At 41.5% G+C, this 23,810-nt stretch overlaps 4 protein-coding genes across 5 annotated transcripts in view; all 4 read left to right on the forward strand.

Moving 5' to 3' along the window:
• The first annotated feature begins 3,772 nt into the window (after window positions 1–3,772).
• ccna1 (cyclin A1) lies at window positions 3,773–7,078 on the forward strand. Its single transcript, XM_062537095.1, has 9 exons — window positions 3,773–4,064; window positions 4,885–5,037; window positions 5,123–5,333; window positions 5,431–5,549; window positions 5,638–5,861; window positions 5,955–6,159; window positions 6,239–6,352; window positions 6,440–6,573; window positions 6,647–7,078. Exons 2-9 carry the CDS (start codon window positions 4,888–4,890, stop codon window positions 6,696–6,698), a joined length of 1,209 nt encoding a protein of 402 aa, XP_062393079.1. The 5' UTR covers window positions 3,773–4,064; window positions 4,885–4,887; the 3' UTR covers window positions 6,699–7,078.
• A 157-nt stretch (window positions 7,079–7,235) lies between these two features.
• sparta (spartin a) lies at window positions 7,236–13,309 on the forward strand. Of its 2 annotated transcripts, none has more exons than XM_062537083.1 (8): window positions 7,236–7,342; window positions 7,897–8,728; window positions 10,200–10,394; window positions 10,606–10,729; window positions 11,125–11,319; window positions 11,549–11,707; window positions 11,976–12,066; window positions 12,833–13,309. In XM_062537083.1, the coding sequence occupies exons 2-8, from the start codon at window positions 7,919–7,921 to the stop codon at window positions 13,041–13,043; spliced, it is 1,785 nt and encodes a 594-aa protein (XP_062393067.1). In that variant the 5' UTR covers window positions 7,236–7,342; window positions 7,897–7,918; the 3' UTR covers window positions 13,044–13,309. The 2 variants fall into 2 exon arrangements, with proteins under 2 accessions (XP_062393067.1, XP_062393068.1); XM_062537084.1 differs by lacking the exon at window positions 12,833–13,309 and adding an exon at window positions 12,267–12,494.
• Window positions 13,310–13,694: 385 nt separating this feature from the next.
• Window positions 13,695–17,136, forward strand: ccdc169 (coiled-coil domain containing 169). Its single transcript, XM_062537106.1, has 8 exons — window positions 13,695–13,811; window positions 13,996–14,078; window positions 14,221–14,331; window positions 14,687–14,727; window positions 14,882–14,980; window positions 15,637–15,690; window positions 16,062–16,138; window positions 16,309–17,136. Exons 1-8 carry the CDS (start codon window positions 13,738–13,740, stop codon window positions 16,409–16,411), a joined length of 642 nt encoding a protein of 213 aa, XP_062393090.1. The 5' UTR covers window positions 13,695–13,737; the 3' UTR covers window positions 16,412–17,136.
• A 1,365-nt stretch (window positions 17,137–18,501) lies between these two features.
• Window positions 18,502–23,810, forward strand: part of LOC134080851 (serine/threonine-protein kinase DCLK1-like) — a 28,114-nt gene continuing 22,805 nt past the window's right edge. The window contains exons 1-2 of the mRNA XM_062537463.1: window positions 18,502–18,859; window positions 19,195–19,541. Coding sequence (XP_062393447.1) covers window positions 18,502–18,859; window positions 19,195–19,541 — 705 coding nt within the window. The remainder of the gene's footprint in view (window positions 18,860–19,194; window positions 19,542–23,810) is intronic.

Below are 23,810 nucleotides of genomic sequence, written 5' to 3' on the forward strand. Positions count from 1 at the left end.
CTGTAAACAGTGGCTGAGATTTGTATGGATGTGAATGAGCTGTGCTTTACTAGCTGTTGAGCTGCTTAGCTGCTTAAGAGTTCTCATTAGTCTTGGCTACAAATAGCTCACATCACCTTCACTTGCCCACTCTGTTTTTGACCGATATATCAAGACATTTGAGGATGAAAATGTTACCAACTCTTTTTTTCAACTTTTTTCCCCAGTGTGTATCACATCAAGGTCAAATAATTGGTATATCATGAACAACAACCAATCATAAGGGTTTTAGGCTACTCATTCCTGAGGTTCTTAGATTTTTTATTTTTTATTTTTTAAGTCCACTGGATTTGGTAAATTGATATGATCCATTAACCTATGCTTTTCTTTACATGTAAGGTGCATGGTTGGGTTACATCAACACTGTATCTGGTGCAGCTCTAGAGCTCTATATTTTCAGCATATCTTACATAAACACCTGAGGTCACCATGACAGGAGGCTTAAGAAATGATCATGGGGAAGAAACAGTGGTAATCTTCATTTAAAAAGATGTTCAGTGTCTGCACATCAACTAATATGCCTCACACTGTCATCATTGGACTACAAATGAAGGACGAAGGACTAGGAGTGAGGTCTGAAGACTGAAGAAAACTGACGTTTTTGCTGCTGTCTGGTTTCTTTGGCCATGTTATGATTTCTTCTTATAACTTTGATGAAGATTTTGGAAAGGGTTGTCAGTGTTACTAGTCTTTATAAGTTGTAGAACCTGCAGTCAGTGTGGATACACATAATATCAATGACAAAAGGGAGGAAAGGGAGGGTGGATTTAGCCAGTAAACATTCAGTTTGTATATTGAAATCTGATTGGATGTTCCAGATAAATCAACATGAAAGAAAAGGTGCCAGGTAATCGAGCCCCCAATGTGCTTAGTGTCATGAATGACTTGACAAGTAAAACAGGTTTTCCCTCACCTTATTTACCTTTTCAAATGCACAAACAACCTTGAGCTGATATTTAGGCTATAATAGATCACACAATGTAAACATTTTCTAATTGGCTGAAGTAGTGGAGGAATCCTTTTAATTTTAAATTAAATTGAGAAGTAAGATCATTTCACTTTTTATTGAATTACAGATCGAAGTAAAGTCAGGGAAGCAGAGGAGGGTTTAGTCTGCTAGACTATCCAGTTTTTAAACCTGCTGGTGAAAAATACATTCATTTCTTCTCTTGGTGAGTGACAGAAAGATATCAAGCTCAATTGATCTTTCATTTGTAGGTTGCTTTGGATAGAAAAGCATCTGCAAAATTAACAAATAACATAATCAATATGTAGATTGTGTTAAATCAAACAAAGTCATAGGGCAAATGAAGAGTATAAATAGTAGGCCACAGATGATGGGATCTAAAAGTGGGCAGCTAAATGACTATTCCAGCGCAAATTATTATTATAATAATTTATTATTATTATTTGTATATGTCCTGTGTGCCTCCAAATGAATACGAATACCGGTTTCAGAGAGTGTACTATCAGTCAAGGAACAATAGTGCCATCTAGTGCACTGTAGCAGTATTACCTTATTTTCTCCTTCCAATAGTGTTGTCAGTGTAAACTAAATGCAACATTGTAAAAAAATATTGTGGGTTTATAATTACAGTTACATTATGGCCGTTTGACAACAAGGGATGGCATTCTGTATCTTTCTTGGTTTTCACTTGATGAAACTGCTGAATATGTCATTGCTCTCCGCACACACCCCTTGATCGAACGTTCACAATTCAAGAGAGATTCAAGTTTCTTAATCATTACGTCTCACTATGTAGTGGTTTAACAATACAAGTTGTGGGTTCCAGCTCTGCATCAGTTATGCAAAGTTGTTGTGAGTTTGTGTCTGTTGGTGCAGTGTGTATGTGAGAGTGAAAGTGAATGTGTGTGTGTGTGTGTGTGTGTGTGTGTGTGTGTGTGTGTGTGTGTGTGTGTGTGTGTGTGTGTGTTTGTGTGTGACAAGCTATAAGCCCCCAGAGTCTCTAATAAGCCTGGTTGCGTGGTGAAAAAAACTATCATGAAGCCTGCAAGTTCAGGCCTTGAGGCTGCCCCTTGCCAGATGGCAGCAGTTGAATCAGACTGTGGTTGGGGTGACTCGGGCCTTTGGTAATCCTGTGGGCTTTACTGACACACTGAGGGTTCTATAAATCCTGTATTATTTTGGGGTGTTGGAGGGCGGGGGGCACTCGTCGGCGCAACCCCCTGCAATGTGACTGAGGGCAGTGCAGTTCCCATACCACTCTCCATTTCTATGTTAGTCTAAGGAGGCTACATAAAATTAAGAATCTTATCTCAACAAATAATTATTTGGGTAAAAGTATAAGTAAGTATAGTATAGTATAAGTATAGTATAAGTACTTTTTGATCCCCTGCGGGAAATTCAGTCTCTGCATTTATCCCAATTCGTGAACACACACAGCACGCAGTGAATACACGGTGAGGTGAAGCACACACTAACCCAGAGCAGTGAGCTGCCTGCCCAAGAGCGGCGCTCGGGGAGCAGTGAGGGGTTAGGTGCCTTGCTCAAGGGCACTTCAGCCATGGACTGGACGGGGATCGCACCTGCAACCCTCCAGTTACAAGCTCTAACCAGTAGGCCTCAGACAAAATATAAGAGTTAAATATGAAAGCAGTAGACATACAGTGTACTCAGGTGTAGTGAGAAATGCAAGCCTCCTCTGAATGCGAACACTGGGTTCTTCAGTGCAGTGCAGGTTGTTTTTGGACAACAGCGTCAGCTAATAGTTTAAAATATGTTATTTCCTGCGCAATCTCTGACGGCATCTGCTGATTCTATCCATGCACCACCCAAAGGTTGTGGCATTGCCACTGCCGGGCCAGTGGGGGTGCAAAGGGACATAACACATTGCTTTCCATTGCACCTCTGTAGAGGACCCATAGGATCCAGAACCCCTAGGCATCTTAAGCCATCTGACGCGTGAGACACACTGCTGTGCCATTTTCACCACGTGGTTGGTGTGCCTGTCCAAAATGAGGTTATCTAACACTGAGTGTTGCTATGTAGTTGAGGAGGTTCTGAGATACATTAAATGTAAAATGCATGACAATTAAATTATAATCCTGTGAAACTAGTCCAGCACTGCAGGCACAATATGCAACCAGATACCAATGAGGACAAAATGGTAGTGTGACAAACACCAATAGGCCTATTAAGTCAGATCTTTCTATCTAGGTCATAAAATCTGCAAGATCATGAGATAATAAGAAGAGTAGCCTGGCCTATAGAATGCATGCAGTTAAATGGGATAGCCTATTTCACTGAAATGTCTTTTCAGTTTTAATTCAATTCTATATAAAAAAAATCCTAATCCAGGTAATTGAAAGGCAACCCCTAAATTGTTTCACATTCGATAACATTGCAGTTGAGGACAACAAAACAGACATATCTCATTCCAGGGCTTAAGTGCACACGCTGAATGAATTTAGACCAATAGGCCTACGTTTGTATGCAATCATTGATTTTGAAGTGAATTTGAGAGCACATCAGTGACCGCAAGTGACAGTATGAAAGCGTCTGCCATTGCCATGGTGACGTTTCCACGTGATTAAGATTTGGTGAGGCGGAAAGCAATTATCATTTTAATCTAGCTAGGCTGATTTAGATAACTCGATAACTAGACAGGATAGAACTAATTATAGGTTAATTGACTAATTGGTCAAGTCACGTCAGTTTTACGCACAGCAGTAGCTTATCAAATCAGACCTTAACTTTATATAGATCGGAATACTGCGAAGCCTTGTTAAATACCAATCCACTGTCCTCAAATGTTTATCGCTGTCTAGCCTACTACGCACAGTTGCTAGCTAATAGCAGCTAACGTTATTACTAATATTTGAGAGACGCTGGTTAACGGTTGACTCATGAAGACTGAAACTAAGTTTGCTTAACGGTGTGCGAAAACTTGGATTTGTTTGTAATACATCTAACCAACAAGGATTACAAGATTCAATACTAGCTAGCCAGTTAGCTAGCTACCTTCTTGTTTGTTGACGTGAGTGTTCAGCGGTCCCTCAAAGGAGTAAGTAAACTCAACTCTGTGACTTGGGCTATTCCTTAACACTAAACTGTTGATTACCTCGAACTGTATGATGGTACATTTGTTGAATTCTCCATTCACCTGACGTTAGTAACCCAGCCTATGATCACAATTATTTTTCCCATCCCTTCCAATGTTTAAATCGGCTGCAATTCTGCTACACAATCCATGCCCCTGCAATATACTGTAGCCACCAACTCTGGTGGCTAGGCCATCAGAGAATGTCTAGAGTCGGGCTCTGGCCATATCTTCAACTCGCTGTTGGTAGGTTAGGCCAAACTTGCAATCCTTCATTTCGTCCATCACCGGTGGACACATTCATGGCCTCATGTAAAAGTGCACATATTGCATGTGTCTGCATTATGGTTATGGGATTTGACAGACGCCTACTGTCCAAAGCGACTTTAGCTATAAATTAAACAATCGTTTTATTAACAGTGAACTTTTTTTTTTTTAAGTTGCTAATACATTAATGAGAATAACAATAATATACCATAATGTCAGTGCAATCAATAGCTTAATGAAAATAAACTTACTATAATATACAAACTATAACGCTTAAGTGCATGTTGAAAGTCCCAAAACTACCACAGGAAAGGAGCGCACTAGGCAACTCATTCCAACAACAAGGAACCACTGAGAAAGTTTTGAATTTGACCTAGCTTGCTCCAAATTCAAGAAACATGTTAAAATAGAGCATGGGTGTAAAGCAAAACTGTTGTTGTTGTTGCAAATGTTGAACCTTTGACTTGGGCAATGTTTTGGATTCCAAGTAACACTGGATTTATGTTCTGCTTTTCAGGCCATGAATTTCACTAGCCATGCTACTCTTGGAAGCCAAGAAAATGCCCTTGATGGAAAAGAAATGGATGGCTCACGAATGCCGAGAATGAAGCAGAGAACTGTCCTTGGGGTTCTGAGTGAAAATGAGCAGCAGAAGAGAGCCATTTCTCTGGTATTCCATTTTGTTTCAGTTGCTGTTTATTGTATCTTTAATTGTGAATACAAGAGATTAATTATGTAGTCTTCCCATGCTGAAGGGAGCCCCAAAACCCAAACCCTTGGATGAAGACTCTAGCTATGGCATTATTGCCCAAGCATGCATGTCTAACTTCAGCTATGACGTAAACTTGGATGATCCAAGTGAGATCGTTCTCACATCCACGGGTTCAGCTGGTTCTGAGAGAACATTGCATGAGGATGTTGCTTTGCAGCATGAAGACTTTCAGTTGGTCTTGGACCAGAGTGGAGGTGAAAATTGTTCTTTTATGGTAACCAAATGTGTTCACTTAATTACCTCAGAAGTTATAACCACTACTTTAATTTTGTTTCACATTATGTGGTGCAGGATCATGCATGGAGACCTCTATGCAGGACTTACTAGAATATGAGCCATTGTCCTCACAGGAAGCTCATGCAGTTGCGGAATATGCTGAAGAAATTCATCATCATTTGCGACAGAATGAGGTCTGTATCTCTCGTAAATACCCTCAAACAATAATGCATAGAGGACAATTTGATTGGTTGCTTTTTTTTCTCTTTTCACTTTTTCCAGTTGAAATTCAGACCAAAGCCAGGTTACATGAATAAGCAGCCAGATATTACAAATTGGATGCGCATCATTTTGGTGGACTGGTTGGTTGAAGTTGGTGAGGAGTACAAATTGAATGCGGAGACCATCGTCTTGGCTGTCAACTATTTGGATCGATTCCTTTCCAGCATGTCTGTTCTAAGAGGAAAGCTGCAACTTGTTGGAACTGCAGCAATTCTACTGGCTGCGTATGTACTCTGAGAGTAATAAGGGTCCATGGGAGTGGGCTTGTGTCTTGATTATTTTTTTTTTGCATAGAATGTGCTGCTTTCTCCCCCCAGAAAATACGAGGAGGTGTATCCACCAGAAGTTGATGAATTTGTTTACATCACGGATGACACTTATTCAAAGAAGCAGCTGCTCCGAATGGAGCACCTTCTTTTGAAAGTCCTTGGTTTTGACCTGACCGTACCAACGACACATCAGTTTTTGATGATTTATATTACTTTTGAACCTGTCAATACCAAGACTGCACACCTTGCCCTGGTATGTCATGGCACCCTATTAATTCTGGTACTGGCTTGGGTATGCCCTTAAACCGGTTTTCAGTTGTACCCTCTTTCAGTTTCTTGCAGAGCTGAGCTTGCTGGAAGTTGATCCATTCCTACAACATCTTCCTTCTAAAGTTGCAGCTGCGTCTTACTGTCTGGCCAATTATACACTTAACAGAACCTTCTGGGTAGGATTTGCAGAGACCAATTTACTTAATTTAGTCAAACAATATGTATTTGTTGTAATGTTTGTTAATTGTCATCTTATCTGGCAGCCTGATCCTCTATATTCGTTCACTGGGTACACATTGACTGAAATTGCCCCTTGCATAAAAGATCTGCATAAACTGCATCAGAGTGCTGCAAATCGGCCACAGCAGGCAATTAGAGAGAAGTACAAGACCCCCAGGTATGCTGTTTGAAATTGCTCTCCTTTGAGTCACCTGTGACCAAGAATTTAATCCTTAATATTCTTCTTCCAGGAATGGTGCCGTTTCGCTTATCACTCCACTGGATTGCCTGCCATTCCAGTAACATGTTGGCTCTCCCAGGCATCCAACCTCAGCTCTTATCTTTTAATGTCGACTGGTGATGAAGTGTGTATATATTTTAATGAACTTTTAAATTTGTAAATGGTTTTTAATTTTATTTCTATACTTTTAAAGGCAGATCCAGAAGGTAGCCATCACGTAATTTTAAAGAAGGTAGTCCCAAGTTGTATTGTGATGTATATAAACCTTTTCCCCCCCCTCACTGCATTTACGGTATCCTTTTCTCTGTCTGTATTGACTTTTTATGTAAACAAGTGGTAGTCTAGTCACATTGTTTTCACTTTCAAGTTGTACAGCTTTACTTTTACAATCATGGAAATGTGAAACTTCATTATGTGAAATAAATGAAGGAAACTGCCTCAATGTTTTGCCTGTTCTAAGAGTCTTCTTGAGTCAGAATTGCAAAAAGACAGATGACGCATAGCCCGATGAGATTTTTTTTTTTTTTTTTTTGGTCAGCTTTTCGGCGCCTGCTTAGTAGCCTATTTTTCCCTTCGAGGTTGCCATAGTTTTACTGTGAATGATGGGTGACAGGGAGGTTCCATTGAACGCAAATTGGACATCGTTCTGCGCAGCGGTAACTAAGTTCACAGTATGCGGCCAGAGATAAACTTTTCAATAAATTCGGTAAGACTACTGCGTGGATTAGTTTACTCTTCTAACCGATATGTTCAGCCTTATCTTCCGTTTGCTATCTATGCGTTTGTTCAGTAGTCTATCATAGTCGATATTCGAACTATTCCACAGCAACGATCGGAAATTGTATAAAATCTTGTGATAAATCATGTGATAAATCATGTCATTGTATGATTGAACTGAAAGCAGGATGAAATTCAATTTGTTCACGTGTCTCATGTTTACAAAACGAAAGCCCATCAAAAAGCTCTAGTTTGCTCTTTACAGTTATGTCCAATAAATGTTTATTGTAGACATGGTCTATTATGGCAGTGGACACGCGAAATTAATTTTGTTTAAGTCTTTGTGTACGTTTTGATAATCATGACAAATTGCGTATAGGTTACTTTGTGTTAGTGTGCTATTGTGGTTTGGTCTGGAATGTGAGAGCTTGGTGTATCGGTCAAACCGGTAGAACCAGCTACATCGACTATAGGCCGCCTTGTGATCTATTCCATGGTAGATGTCAAAATTGTCATAATTAAGTTTCCAAACTCTTTCAATAGATAATTTGAATCTTCCATTGTCATGGACACAGCTGAGGTTAACCTGCAAGTCATAAACACACATTATCAGAGGGCTTTTGACTGCCTCAACACGGGGCTTTCAGAGGATGAGGCAGGACACAAGGCCACTGCGCTGATGTTCTATAGGCTGGGACGCCAGCACCTCCTTCAAGGGCTTGAAGTCCCCACCCATGGAGAGACATGTGTTGGTGCCGCCTGGGAATCGGCGAGGCAGATGCAGCTGAAGATGAACGAGACACTGAGCACTATCACGACACGCTTGGCCATATTAGAGACGACACCCACACAGGAGAATGCCGGAGGCCAAACCCAGCACCTTTACCCAGCCTTGCCCGTCATACAGACAGACTCCACGCGCAGTGCAACAGCAGTCCCTGCCCGGAGCCTGTATCCAAACCTGCCTCGGATAGAGGAGCCGGCACCTCCAGGAGCCGCCCTGTCAGAAAACCTGCTGGGTGCAGGTGAAGTCTCTTCTTTGCCTGTCTCTCCTGTGATGGCGCTGGGGGTACCGGGAGACCAGCCCCCTGCCTACACTCCACAACCCTCTGATGGTCACCTCTCCCTCTCCCATGGCACAGACAAGGGGGTGATGTCTGCACCGGACGACTGGGAGCTAGTGGACAGACCACACGTCACACAGAGTCAAGAGATCAACGGCGAGGAGCTCTTTCACTTGGCCCAGGGAGTACAGATTTTCTTTGTCGCAGCAGATGGCCAAGTCAGTGCTCCTTCCTACCCGGGTTTTTTGCGTATAATTGTATGTACCAGGAACCAGCATACGGATCCCTCTCATCCTCCTGCATACTTACAGGTAAACAAACACTCATCTCACCTGAACTGATTCTAAACTAGTTTAGATAACTGAGTCAATATTTCATAGTAGTAATAGAAATGATGGTGTGTAAGACTTGTGATTATATTCACCATATTCAGTCCATATTGTTGCTAAGCTTCACAGTCTTTGACCTTGATATGTTTGGAGTTACATAATATGTCATGGCCATGTTGGCTGTTCTAAGTTTTCCCCTGTCTTGAATGGCACTCTTAAACAGTGATCCCGTGAAATCTGACTTATACATTGTCACTGTCAAAGTTTTTTCCCATTGGACTGTTTAGTTGGGCCACTGGGAGAAGAGGTCAGAGAGGCTGGGCCAACCTTGCAATTACATTACTGAATGAGAGGCCAACGCTCAGACATTAGGCTCTCGGCCTCTCAACAGGCCAAAAGAACAGATACCCATGTGAGATGCATTTTTCAGTGCAAGGCCACTTTAGAAAATCTGTGACTGTCTCTTGGAAAAATGGACAAATACTCAACATGAACTTTTACAGTCATTCCCTAGTGTTTTCAACTGACTGGAAATTATATTTTGATCATTAAACATGATCTCAGTGGATTGACAGCCTCACTGAGAGTCTGAAAACTGAGAGATTCTCACAGTTATATGGAATTTTAAGTGTCTGACACTTGCTTTAGACATAATCGGAATGAGGAAACTTCCTGCCAACACAACATTGTTTTCAAGCCTTCCCAGAACCGTGTTTATCCTGACGTTAGAGAGATCATCTGTTGACATGCTGTTGAATTAGGCTTTTTATGAGTTGGTAGGCACAACATTTTGTAGCATGGGGATCACACTCTGTCAATTTGGCAGATTGTGCTCGACATTGTTGGCACGGTTCCACATGTGAAGGCCTGCTCAGCACCGCAGTCACAATCCAGCGGCCTGATCCTGGCCATGTGCTTGTGCACCACAGCACGCGTCTACAGTCTGACCGCCTTTGTCTCATTGTTGTCCCCTGGAACAATGAAATAGTTGGCATTTGCTGCGCTGCTGAGCCGTGCCAAACCAGGCAAAATGTCCACATGCGTGCCTCTTTGGGTTTTGTACTGCAATGTTGCGTATCCGACTAGAACCACCCATGTCTCCCTGCATTTCACATTTTATCCACTTTCTATGCTGTTAAGCCATCATAACTTGATGAAAGTGGATCTTATATCACTGTTACATTATTGGCTATTAGTCAGGGTCAATATATATGGTCAGTCCCCTTTTCCAGTAACATAATTTAATCGTTATCTCATAATTGAATTATATCTCATAGCTGAACTTATTCCATTTTGCTTTCTGAGTCACAGACAGTGCAATACAATCAGAGATGTAAAGTTAACACCCAACAACAAACAGACAGAAACAGAAACAAACATAGATAATCTTGTAGTGTTTGTAGGCATGGGCGTAAGAATGATTGTTTGACCGGCGTCACTATTGTGATGACAGGTATGCAACTGGCTCTACCCACTGTACGCCGACTTACCTGTCCTCCTGAGTAACACAGGCGTGTTCACATTCCCCGACACCACCGCCAACACACCTGGTTCCTACGTGGGCGTGGTGCTTTCCTCTGGGCTGCCTGCGTCAGATCGAGCACGCTTTCACCAACATTTGTCCCAACTTACTCTTCTCAGGGTTCAGGTAGGAAAAGACACATTATATGTGCATGTTTGAAAAAAGTATTCACTTGGTTAATGTTCATGCAATGGCTTTGTAGGGTGTTGCTTTTGCCATTATTGTATTTATTTGGAAATTACCAGTATTACCATACCATTATTGTTTTGTATATCCTTCCAAACTCCACATCAAGGAAAAATGACAATTTTCCCCCTTTTCATGACCCCTTATGCAGACTGCAGATGAGAATGCTGCAGTGGAGGCCATTGACCTGGGTGAGAAGATTCCCATAGGACCTGCAGCAGAGGGGAAGACCTTGCCTGAGTGGAGTGACAAGTTGGCTCAGAACATCCTTGCAGGTCTGTGCCTTCATAGTTTACACAAACAGCTCAAGGATGGGTCCCAATATAGTGCACCAGTAATTACAATAATGTCTGAATTATGATTCACATTATCCTGATAATAGCAGTTTCTGTATAAGAGCCATAAGCCACTGCCAATCCTAACGTTAGGCATATTTACAATTATGTTTGTAAAAGGGCCTAGCTTTTACTACTATGACTTTGAATGGTATAAATTAATTTGAAATTGACAAATGTATATTGTAATACTTATATCTGACGCATGAAATATGTCAAGGATGCCTTTGTTTACATACATTCCCTAAGTAATACATTTGCCCAACAGGTGGCAGCATTGTCTTGTAGTGGAGGGTGTAGTAGAGAGCCACAGTGCTAACACAGTGTCCCCACAGGGGCATCTTGGCTGGGCCGTGGGCTGGTGAAGGGAGGGAACTATGCCGGGAAGGCGATCCACAAAGGAGCGTCCTCGCTGCGGGACCACATGACCCCACGGGAGGTGCCTGCTGAGGTCAGCCCCAAAGTCAGCAAGGGACTGAACGCCACTAAGGAGGCCACTGGCGGCGCTGTCAAAGTCAGCCAGTTCATTGGTGAGCCTCTAATTCCCATAGCTGTCAGTTGGTGTGCAGAAAATAGATGGAAAAAATAACCGAAAAGAATAACATAGAGGATAGTGTCAGGGACAGGGATTGGTTTACCTTCAAGAGGGGTGCCCTATGACTTATACATGGAAATACAACATCAAACAAATGTAGTACAACATGATTATGATTTGTTTAAGTATGCTGCTAAATGAGATGTCACATTCCTCTGTCATAGTGGATGGTATAGCTACTGTGGCTGATAAGGTTGGGAAGGAGTTGGCACCTCATGTGAAGAAGCATGGCAGCAAGCTGATTCCAGAATCACTGAAGAGGAACAAAGATGGCCACTCAAATATGGACGGAGCACTAATGGTTGCCTCAAGTAGTATACAAGGTAGTCTGAGCCCTGCTTTTTGTTAGCCATTATAAAAAGTAATTTTTATGTAAAAAAAAAAGAAAACAGACCACTTGTTTATGTAAGTTGGACATGGCCATTATCATAGTTTAAGAGCAGATTGATACAAATAAGGACTGTTTTCCATAAACAACAAGGATGGGAGTGGTTTACAAACTTTCAGACCTGTTCTCATGGGGAACACATGAAGAGAAAACAAATCAATGAAAGTGTCTTATTATAGATATCCTTTCTTGCCCCATTTAAGGATTTTCAACTGTGTGGACGAGTATGGAGACAGCAGCAAAAAACATCGGGAAAAGTCTAGCTTCAGAGACTGTTCAAACTGTCAGACACAAGTAAGTATTTTGAATCATTATCCATTTGCACATGACAAATATTTAACAAACTGCATCGGTCAGGGCTCTTTGACTTAATGCCTGTCATTCTTGGGGGTCTAATAAATCACTGCTCTGTCTTTCGCTGTACTTCTGGTTGTTTGGTGGTATGGGGATGTTTTCTATCTTTACTGGGTTCTTTCTATCTGCTCTGTTTTCAGATTTAGAGGTCTAGAACTCATCTGGGATCGTCCTAAGAACATGTAACAGACCTGACTAGACTAGTGACGACATTTTGACTGAATATTGATTTGCAGTTCTACTAATTATGTCTGACTTTCTCTATATCTTCAGTGCCTTACTTGGGGAATAATGGTATATAAAGGTGGCTTTCACCTGCAATACAAATGTTTTGGCCTTATATTTACTAATAAAAAATTGCAATGAGATATTGATCTCTGCGTGCATTCATTTCTTCCTTGTCAGTGATGTTTCCATCTCTGCGTAAGATTTGGAAAATTGTTTAAGCAGCTGTCCTCTTTCACACTAACTTTGTTTCATCCATTAAGGTGCTATCTAGAACTTTTCAGAACTTTACCATCTCTGGACAAAAAAAAAAGAGACTCATTTATAGAGGGATCTAGATAGTGCCTTAAAATAACATGAAAGTGGTAACTGATGCCCTACACAACCAGTTAATGCCGATGGCTCTCCACTAAACAAGTTACATTTGCAGTCGCACCTGCACCTGCAGACAGCCCTCTAACTCTTCCACTGTCCATAAAAGGTATGGGGATGATGCAGGAAAGGCAGCAGACACCACTGTCAAGTCTGTTGTCAACGTGGGCGTCGCTGCATACAACATTGACAACATTGGTATCAAGGCAGCGCTGAAAACTACTGGAAAGCAGACAGCAAAGGCCATGGTAAAGAAGGAGGGGAATGGTGAGAAGCAAAAGGAGGATGGCAATAATAAGGCACATAGTAAGGAAAAATAATACCCACTACTCAGCAATCATTGATTTTCTGTGGACATTTGGGAATTCTATACTTATGTCTTTGCCGTTGCATTATTGACTCTCTGGGTAATTTCGGTTGACTCGAACCTTCCCAAGAGTACTAAGCCTACATTGAAATATATTTTTTTAGTTTATGCATAATTTATCTGTTTATTTCACTACTCAACTAATTCACAATATCTGAACATTTGTATCGACACTTCTCTTCACTGGGATTTGTTCATTTTTAATACAATAAAATTATTATGTAAAACAATGAAGTGTCCTCATCATCTCATATCTGAAAACACCAAGTAGATGTCTTTATGGTGTTTGCACCAGTCTCTAAAAGTATGGAATTAGGAATTACTAGTTTTTCAGACCTGGAAATGTATGTGTGGGACCAAAAAAAAAAAAAAAGTCTTGAAAAGCATCATGGTAAAGGGTCAAGATCCCAACTAAAAACTCACAAAATTAGAGGTAGCATATTTCAGAAAAACATTCTTTTAGGGAAGGCTTTGAAAGGTAATATGTGTATGCTATGTGTAGTAGGCTGCAAATGTAGCACACAGCAAGTGGTGAAGAGACTTGCATGCGCTGCCGCCGGTCGTCAGGAGGACACTTACCGGATATGAATGTCGCCAATGGAGACGGAGACACAACTCAATACAAAGTTTTCGTAGGGTCCTCCGAAATGGAAGATCCAGATTTAGGAAAGTTTGACTTGGTTCGCTTGCAAGCAGAGCTCGATCAGGAGATGGAGATGAAGTAAGTAACAATGTTACATTGGGCACATTTAGACGCTTAGAAAAAAGAGGACATTTTTTAATAATATTATGGGTCCTGGTCTGCTGTTACGCATCCTCAGTGCAGTCCTTTGTTTAAACTGTTATAGGCCTACTCACAACTTTGACTTGTGATTCATTTGATTTCGTGTCCTTTACTTTCGGAGGGAGTTGTTGGAGGAATCGGTCTCAGATCTCAGGAACACCATGGCTGATTTGGAGGAAAGACTCCACAGTGTAGAGGGCGAAGGTGTGTGGACTATAACCAGTATCGCATATTTGCTGTGGTTTGTGTTAGTTTGCTGTTAGACATTCACATTTGCGTAACAAAAGTAATGCATGAGCTACGCCTGAAGAGCAATGTCTTTCCCCATAATATTTCCTGACATTAGGAAACGAATGGAAGACCAGATATGAGACCCAGCTGGACCTCAACGGCCAGCTAGAGCGGCAAATTGCATTTGTGCACGGGAGACTAGAGGATCTACGTGGTAACCCCATGGGTAAGGAATAGGATCTGTTTTAGTTTATGTAAACGTCGTAGGGAGGCGCCAAAACGTTTAACTTCAACTACTACACTGGGATTAGCCTATCACATTTTTATTTTATTTTCATAGATTTTTGGTTTAGCCTATATTTTTGTCTGATTCATATGCGTAAAATATAAAACACATTGACAGACCATTGTTATGATAATGTGCCAGGCATTCAAGAAATCATATAGCTAAATATCTGTGTTATAATATATACAATTAAAAGCTATAATTATGAAATTATTGGACATTTACACGTTGTCTAACCGTTTGATATTTAGTTGGTTTGATTATGTTCTTATTCTCCACATTGGTTTATTTATAGATAGACTTGCATCAATAAGGTCCTATGATGCTATGTCAGAGGTAAGCTTCACATTCTCTCTCTCTCTCTCTCTCACACACACACACACACACACACACACACACACACACACACACACACACACACACACACACACACACACACACACACACACACACACACACTGATTTAAGATTTGTTGATGACTTTTCACAGGATGCTTTGAAACACCACCTCAAACTCCTTACCACTGAGAAGTCCAACCTTCATAGTCAACTTCTGGATCTCCATACAAGGATTCAGCAGGAGGGCAAGGTCTGTCCCAACATTAGAGTCTGTTTATTTTCCAACATTGTTATTCGAAAATACAATTGCCTTGAGGTGTAGCTAGTTTTCCTCTGAAAAGTTCAGCTGGAAAAAAATATTTGCATGTTTTTATATAGAGCACGTAAAACATGCATAAGCATACTTTTAAATTGAAGCTCAAATTGAATTGAAATTTAAATGTAAGGCTTTTAAAATGTATTCCCCTTTGTGAGTGCCTTAGATATTTGCTACATTGCAGAACTATTTTTTGGACCCTTGAATTGAAGAGCACCAGAGGGACATCCTGTTTTCTACCCTAGCAGCACTCCTTGCAGACACTATCGCAGTTTTTTGAAACCCCAAGGCTTAGTCTGTTCTGCATTCGCAAAGAGAATTCTCTGTTTTATGAGAGCCATTACCATGTGATATATCAGCATTGCCTTTCTTTTAACAACATGAAAATAGCTTTAGGGCATGCAGGAGATTAACTGAGATATAAAGGCAACACTGGTTAATAAACCAAGAGTAGATTTGCATTCCTTGCATCCTGTCTCAGGCATTGTGTTGGTAATGAAAATTGTAAGTGGTTGCTGTAATAACACAACGTGCCACTGCTGCAATGACAGATCATGCAAAACTGGAGTCGCTTTGCTTTCTTTTACCAGGCTTATCAGAAAACAAATGAAGAGAGACGCGCTTATATAGCAGAGATTGCAAAGGTAGGCCATTAGTGGGTTTTGTTTGAAATACTTCTTTAATTATCAAACGGTTTCTCTTATTTTATTTATGCATTGGCAGGAAGATGGGTCATTACTCTTTTGTTACAGTTCCCAATTTGTTGTGTAGCTTTGCATATGGGTTGGAGGTTGAGATTTTTGTTTCTAAGTAGTGTTGATGTATCAAATCTACATACATACTGTACCTTTTCCATCTTCTAGCTAATATTTAGTGATTGGTGAAGATCTTCTAGATGTGGTTATTTGATATGCCTATTCTCTAGATGTGTTTTTGGTAATTGTAAAAAACATTTTTTCTACTGACTCATGTCATAGTCATAATCATAATCGTCACATAATAATGCTCTTTTTAGGTGTCATCAACTCTGGACATGAGCAGAAAGACACAGCTTCATCAACCACAAGAAAAAGGCAGAACACCAGTGAAAAGGTGCAGTATTTTCTTTTTGCAAAGACATTCAAACACAAATGCAGTATGTGAATTAATCAACTGAATAATTCCTAATCTCTCATCTGGTCAGTGACACAGCTATGGTAATGTGCTGCACGCTGAGGCACCATGGGTAATCTTTATTCATTTATTTGTGTTTATGTTTACAGCGGCCCGGACAATTTGCCCAACAGGAAGCGCATCCCAAAAGGGAAGACAGGGGGTGCCACGGGAGTACCCAGTGGGAGCCGATTACCCCGACTGAAGCACTGAGTCATCAGGGACATTGGAAATCTCAAATGCATTGGCCATATATGGATCAATAATGGTTGCCTCATATACTGTATTCTCCAATGAGGGCAAGCAGTATACCAACCTTCTGTCAGCAAAAGGTTTTGCAGTCATATGAATGACTGTTGATTGATAAGCCTAACTGTAATTGCTCATGAAGATATGTGTAAAATGTCTGAACGAGATATAGTGTTGTTTTAAAATAACTCCACTACATTAAGTCGAACATTGTGTAGCACAGCAACACTCAAACATTGTTTTCATTTAAAAAAGATTCAAGCCCAGAGTAATGCCCAATGTTACCTTTTTGACACACCCTCATATCCACACAATGAGTCTCATAAAACCCACATAATATATCAGACATATGAATTAATGTAAGATTCAAAGCAATGCATATCTAAAGATGTGCTTCTGCACAGATGGATTGGTTGATCCAAACAAATAGCCTAAGTAGTGCAGTTTTGGTTTGTCTCTACATAATATGTTTGTAACAGAAGACAATTTATAACATGAAACTATCTTTTATCTACGATGTTGACAAAGGTTTGTCTCATTTTCATCGATCCCGGAGTCTTTCTGGAACAGGCAGTGAAAATGTATGACAAAATGTTAAAGAATGAATACCAGCAAAAGACATTGTCATAGAAAGATGAAAATAAAAAAATTACACAAGGTAGACACAACAAAACACAACAACCCTTCACACAAACCTTACGAAGTGTGTGGCCTATTTAAAATATTCTTAAACAATATTGTATGATTTATTGTCTTAAAAACACTAAATAAATAAATTGAGCTTGTATCAATCTGAAGCTTAAAGGTAAAATATGATCTATTTCTTATTCTCTAATTTCTCCATCCATTAATCTGTGTAGACAGACGAGGAGACAAGCTTCCTCAGCCTCCACAACCAGTTCGGGTTTAATGTCTGGATATCAGCCGGAGAAAAAGAGTGGTTCTGTTGATTTCCCACCCGGAGTCATACAGTCTATGAGAGAAGCTTAGTGTGCATTTCTTCATGTGAACAAAATTAGTTGTGACGTCAAGACTACCTTTACCAGTCGTGCACGTTGGGAGGCGTGTAGCGGTTGTAAGCAGGTCTGCGTTGGGACGCTGCATTAATGAGGGACTAGCTAGCCCATGTAAATCACGACACGGCGGCGAGAGGAGAGGACAGCAACTGCAGCGCAGCCGCTGCGTACTCTGCCAGGCTATTGCTCAGTTTATTCGAAGCATTGGCTACTGGGTCAACAAAGGCAGTGTAAATCTACTTCGCTGTCATTTATCGTTACCTAACAAGAAAAACGGAGTATTCACATCTGAAAAGCAGATTAGCTGACCTAGGCTACGGACGGAGGTGTTTTTCAAATTAAGGTAAGCGCCAACAATTTTGCTTATTACCCGGGACAGCGACAGTCGACTAAAGCATGTCGCATTGTTTTGAAATCGCCTTCTCCAAAGCACTGTTGCCTCTAACTTTGACGTTTAGCTCAAGGTTGTCATTCATCTGTCGACTTTGCAGGCTGTTTCATTGGTGTCTTTCTGACAGTGTTTATTTGTGTACCTCCAGCTGTATTAGAAAATGTGTTTAAGGTCACCGATTTCATTTCATGTTGTGTAGGCTAGGCTACTTAGGCTAGAGTTTATTTTGACTGCCTTAATTGATTTAAAATCTGACCTCAGGCGCAAAGATATTCATGTGTAGGCTACCTCCTTTACATTATACCACGATGGAAGTTTAGATAGCCTTCGTGACTTCATGACTGGTGAAATGTGACGGCATGTGTAGTCTTCAAAATAATAATAATAAAAGCACTGTCTGCGCAACGTACCCAACAAGTCGGCTACTCTAGTCTGAGGCTTAGACAAAACACTGAAGAAGACCATTTAAGCCGTCATTAAAAGTTATTTTCGGACCTGGGGACACTATTTGGAGAAGACTGCTCTCTTTCCCATCAGCGAGAGTATGATCTAATGAAACACAGTTGTTACGGTCTGTTTTACTGTAAGATAGATTTTTCACAGAAAAGTGTTATTTACTGTAGCCTACTTTGTGCTGTTCTACAGAGATGGAGGGGGAGCATTTCGAAGAGAGGGACCCGGGTCAAAGGCACGGCTCTGGCGCACGAGCAAATGGGTTGCCAAGTCCCCCACACAGCGCGCATAGCAGCTTGTTCCGAACGCGCACACTGAAGGCGCTGAGCGTGGAGAAGAGGGCAATGAAGGTCCGATTCTATCGGAATGGCGATCGGTACTTCGATGGCATTGTCTACGCCGTCTCTGGCGACAAATTCGGATCCTTTGGCGCACTACTGGCCGATCTAACCCGTTCCCTCTCTGACAACGTGAACTTACCGCAGGGTGTCCGGACCATCTATTCAGTCGATGGGTCAAAAAAGATTACGTCTATTGATCAGCTTCTGGAAGGTAAGTGTATTGAACACTTGATAGTTTATGACCTAGGGCTTTGACATGAACATGTCATCAACTCGAGGCAAAATTCAGTTACTCTGTTTACACCCCTTTAAGTATAAGGCACTGTATCTTTTCAGAAGTTTTCAGGGAAGTACTATGGTCCATCAGTAGGCTACAAACCAAGCCATCCACTATGTTTCAACAATTAAACCATCCTGACAGTGTCATTAATGGGGAGCTGCATGTCAGAATGAACAGTTTGGCAGTTTGTACACTGTGGTAGCTGGGATACATTCCCTATGAACAATTATTTGACATCATTTTCCTATTTGTTTGTACATTTGCAGGGGAGAGTTATGTATGTGCATCTATTGAAGCGTACAAAAAGATTGACTACACCAAGAATGTCAACCCTAACTGGTCTGTGAACGTGAAGGCCTCAGCCAACTGCAAGCCACCACCTTCCTTGGCAAGTACAAAACTAGGGTCCACCGAGGTGAAGATGTACAAGGACTTCATCCGGCCGAAGTTAGTGACCATCGTCCGCAACGGCATGAAGCCTCGCAAGGCTGTGCGCATCCTCCTGAACAAGAAGACAGCCCACTCGTTTGAGCAGGTCCTCACCGATATAACAGATGCCATCAAGCTTGACTCAGGTGTGGTCAAGAGGATCTACACTCTAGATGGCAATCAGGTAAGGGTAGTTGTTTTCTTGTTTCTTGTTTCCATAGCCTTGGTTTCGGTTTTCAACCTCTCCTCATATGCCATTTGTAAGTCTTCTCACTGGATTATGAATGGTGTTGTTATCTTACGGCTCATACACTGCCATCTGTCCCTTATTAAAGCCGTAGTGAAACCTAACCTTGTTGCTGAGTCATTCCAAGAAGCTTTACGTTTTTGATTAGTGTTTGAAAAATGGACCATTGTCCATTTAATAGAACGAAAAACAAATATCAGTAGCCTACCACACAGCCATCATGACATGCACCAGTGGACTCTGAAACACATGTGGCTCAAATTCGGCACAGTTCTGTACCAGTTTGGGGCCAACTGTGGCCCAGACTGAGCTGAGGTGTGAGGGATTGGATCCGTGGTGACCCATTGAATGTCTGAGAGAATTGGACAGCCAACTGAAGGGTCGAGAACACCACTAAATGCTAAATGGATCAAGGTTGGCATGCATTGTGAATGTATCCATGAGTACTTAGAATGGTCCTTATGTCATGGCACAGAAATGTGCGCTTCGAACTTCAAACTTCGAACATAGAGGGAGAGCAAAGCGGGAGAGATATTATGAATGGGGTCTGAGAGTTCGCCCACTCTGTGGCTATATCTGCTCGTCATTTAGAGAACTGCTGGAAATAGAATTCCCTCATTTATTCCGCCCACATATCTGCTGCCTCCCTTCACATAGCACACACACACATAACCGCATATCTGTGCAGGCAGGTAGCGGGGAAGAACGATACCATCTGTCTGGAATTCATCAAAGACTAATTGCACTTGCTGGAGATGTTATTTTCTCTTTTCTGATGTCTGTGCCCATTGATCTCTCAGGAGAAGGCTTTGACAGTACCTCTAACACACCTTGTAATCCTTTGTGTAAGTTAAGAATTGGTCTGAAGAATTTTGTTTTATATGAACTTTTCATATCAAAATATAAGACATGAAAGAAGCCTGAACACTCTTACCAGAGGCGATGTTTGTGTCGTATGCACAGATGACATGTTTATCCAAACTTAATTTTAAACCGTTTTAGATGACAAAAATTCTTTCCTCGGCTCTCCTCAACCTTTTTGTTTCATTAAAACGCTTTAAGCCCCAGAGCGTCCACTGTTGTTCCTTGTTGATCAGAGTAGCAAAATAGAGCATGCATATTAATTTTGTTTTTTGGTCTAAAAACAGTTTTCCCTGATCTGCCCAGAGTTGTCATAGCCATGAGCCCTCGGCCATTTCCTCCCCGCCTGTGCTAATAAGTTCCTTGGCGATAAACTGAATAAATTACATTTCTGTAGCTCCTCTGTGTGTGTGTGTGTGTGTGTGTGTGTGTGTGTGTGTGTGTGTGTGTGTGTGTGTGTGTGTGTGTGTGTGTGTGTAATTCCCGTAAGCTGTGCTGGCACAACTCAGCCTCTGGCCTGCTGACATTTCTCAAAAAAAACATTTCACCTCCCAAGTTAAAAAAAGTGCTCATTTGCACATTAATTTGCACATGTTATTGGCCCAGCTTTTCTTTTACACGAGTGATGCTGCATGCGTTTTAGACTTTACAAAATGGGGCACCGCAGCCTGGCTCACCCCTCAAATGTGGTAAGAGCATTATGGGTAATTCTATTTATAGTGCAGGTGATTGATCAGGCCCTGAGGCGACCATGAACCATGACAGATGGGCTGGGCTTAGACCCTCCTCGTTGCAGTTCATGCAGTACGATTACGCAATTATGGACATGCGAAAAGAAAGGAAAGTATGTGGTAGGAAAACGAGGAGGAGGATGTCTGTGTGTGAAGAGGGGATGAAGGAGGGGACAGAGGCATGCAGTAGAAAGTAGAAGCATCGCTGGGAATCTGTCAGGAGACCACTTGTCATTTATGATGAAGGAGGAGGGGAGGGACAGATAGGCATGGGGATGAAAGAGACTAGCTGTGCGTCTGGCGGCGCTGTGAGAGGCTGTGGCTGTTTCTCTCTCTCTCTCTCTGTCTGGCCCTTTTGGTCGAGTCGCGTGTTTGCAAACTCAAAAATCTCCAAGCCCTCTTCACCAGCTCTGTGGGGGTATTAAAATTTCAGCAAGATTTTCAAAATGAAAAGGAGAAATCTCTCAGTCAAATCTCATTACATGTTGTGCACAGTCTAATACGGCAAGAGAGAGAGAGAGAGAGAGAGAGAGAGAGAGAGAGAGAAAAAAAGAGAGAGGGAGCGTTTTCTGAAAGAACAGACCTTTACCAGAATAATATTCTTTTTTTATCTGGATATATAAGCTTTCCCAGCTTAGTCTCTTTAATGAGCTGGAGCTGCTATGAATCAGGCCATTTCCCCCGTATTAGCATACAGTATTACGGTGTCCAAAGGTTAGGGGAGCCTTGTAATCTACTTGACTGATATTTTTCACTATGCCTGCGTACCCAGCCTGCCCACTGTGTCGGAGAGAGTGTTGCATTCACAGACGGATAGCCTTGTGAGTTGCCTGAATCGAGGCAATGTTAAGGCTGTCTCCAGCTGCGCAGAAATTGTCAATCAGAGAATGAGGTTTCTGGGCCTTTCAGAGGACCTCGTTGTCTCATGGTATCCCATTGTTAACCCATGTAATCAGGCCAGAGACTGCAGATCATGGCCCGATTCTTATTCTCCCCTCGTTGTTCACATATTCACTTGAGAGCCAGCTGGAAGGAAATGATTCCATATCCACATATGCACCTGACAAGGCGACTGCTGGCTCAGCTTTACACAGGGGTTGTTGTTGTTGTTGTACAGTTGAATTCATATCACGTTGAAGTACATTAAATGAGATAGTCAAACGAGCAGGTACTGTACATCCAAATCGTTTCATGTCAACAAGGAAAGCAATCATGCTTCAAAAAGCCAAGCCCTAAGCAATCGTGAACACATGTTAGATGCTTTTTGAATGTTGAATCTTGCTGCCTTTATATGTTATGGCAAATCAAAACAATTGTATTATTCAGTGTGCTAAGATTGCCTCAGGGATTTCCACAGATTCATACTGCAGCACTATAACAGCTGCACAATTAATAATAATAAACAGCAAGGAGTCGTTAATTGGTATGGGAGGTTAACCCTATTTGAGTGATCTGCAGAATGTTTTTGTGTTTAACCTGATAGTTATGCTGATCGAAAACCCAACAAACATGAGCATGTCAGATAACAATGCTCTGTTTGATTTTCTACTCTTTCATGCCAGCATGACAGACCTACATGACACTACGCTAGGGCCCTGTCAGTCTGCACTTGTCTTTACTCGTTAGAAAATTAGACTGTGAACAAACAGCATTCGCCCAGCCTGTGCCTGTGCCTGTGCCATCTGCACACTTTGAACGTTTGACTCGTCTTCTTATGGCTTTCCCTGAGCCGCATCTCCAGGTCAAGTCAGGCCTCTGTTATCTTAACATTTGTTTGTCTGTTAAGCTTGTTTATCATGCTTGTCGTAAATAATTAGCTTCTTCTTTTTTTTTTTAAGCTGATGTGTTTTTAATTCATAGTACTCCAGTGTCAGTTTTCTCTGTTATTTTACAAAGCAGTTTCGTTTTTGTTATCTTATGCGTCTAATTCACTCTGTTTCTCATCATTATAGCATACCAGCGCGTAGAAGTATTTTATATTTTTAGCTGAGATGTTAGAAAAGTGTAGCAGGTTGCTGTATCAACCGGTTGGGTCTGAGAACATGATGCGTTAGTGGCAGTCTCTAACAGGCTTCAGACATGTTTGAAATGTCAGCCCGGGATGTCTGGACTCTCTGTGACTTCTGCTGAGTCATATGCAGTGGTCAGTCTACCTTAATAGACATTCAGACCTCTGCTATGTCTGACTAACAGGTTGCAAATGCAGTCAGCCTTAATGCCCCCAAGCATTGTTGACAGTCTGGCTGGAAGCAGCTTCTCTGTCACAAATTGTTACATTTTATTTTGCTATCTACCTTTCTACCTGCAGAAACAAACACACTTTTAGTGTGTTTCAGCACCTTCATTCAGCCCAGTCTCTGTGGAGTCTCAGCTGAAGAGATACTGTATACAGTAGCTTCCATCTGCCCTGGATAGAAAACAAAACATGAGTTGTGACGACATGGTAAACATTATGCATGTCACATTGACTTCATTCATCCGGAGCGTTCATTGTGTACTCTGTGCTGGTTTAGGCTCAACACCCACATGTACTGTACAGTGACAGCTAGCGCGGTGGTGCTGTAGTGCCTGTGGCTGTTTGCAGGTTCACCCATGGGTTCACCCCTGTAATGAA

The sequence above is a fragment of the Sardina pilchardus genome, chromosome 5 (assembly GCF_963854185.1).
Source record: "Sardina pilchardus chromosome 5, fSarPil1.1, whole genome shotgun sequence".
NCBI lineage: Eukaryota > Metazoa > Chordata > Actinopteri > Clupeiformes > Clupeidae > Sardina > Sardina pilchardus.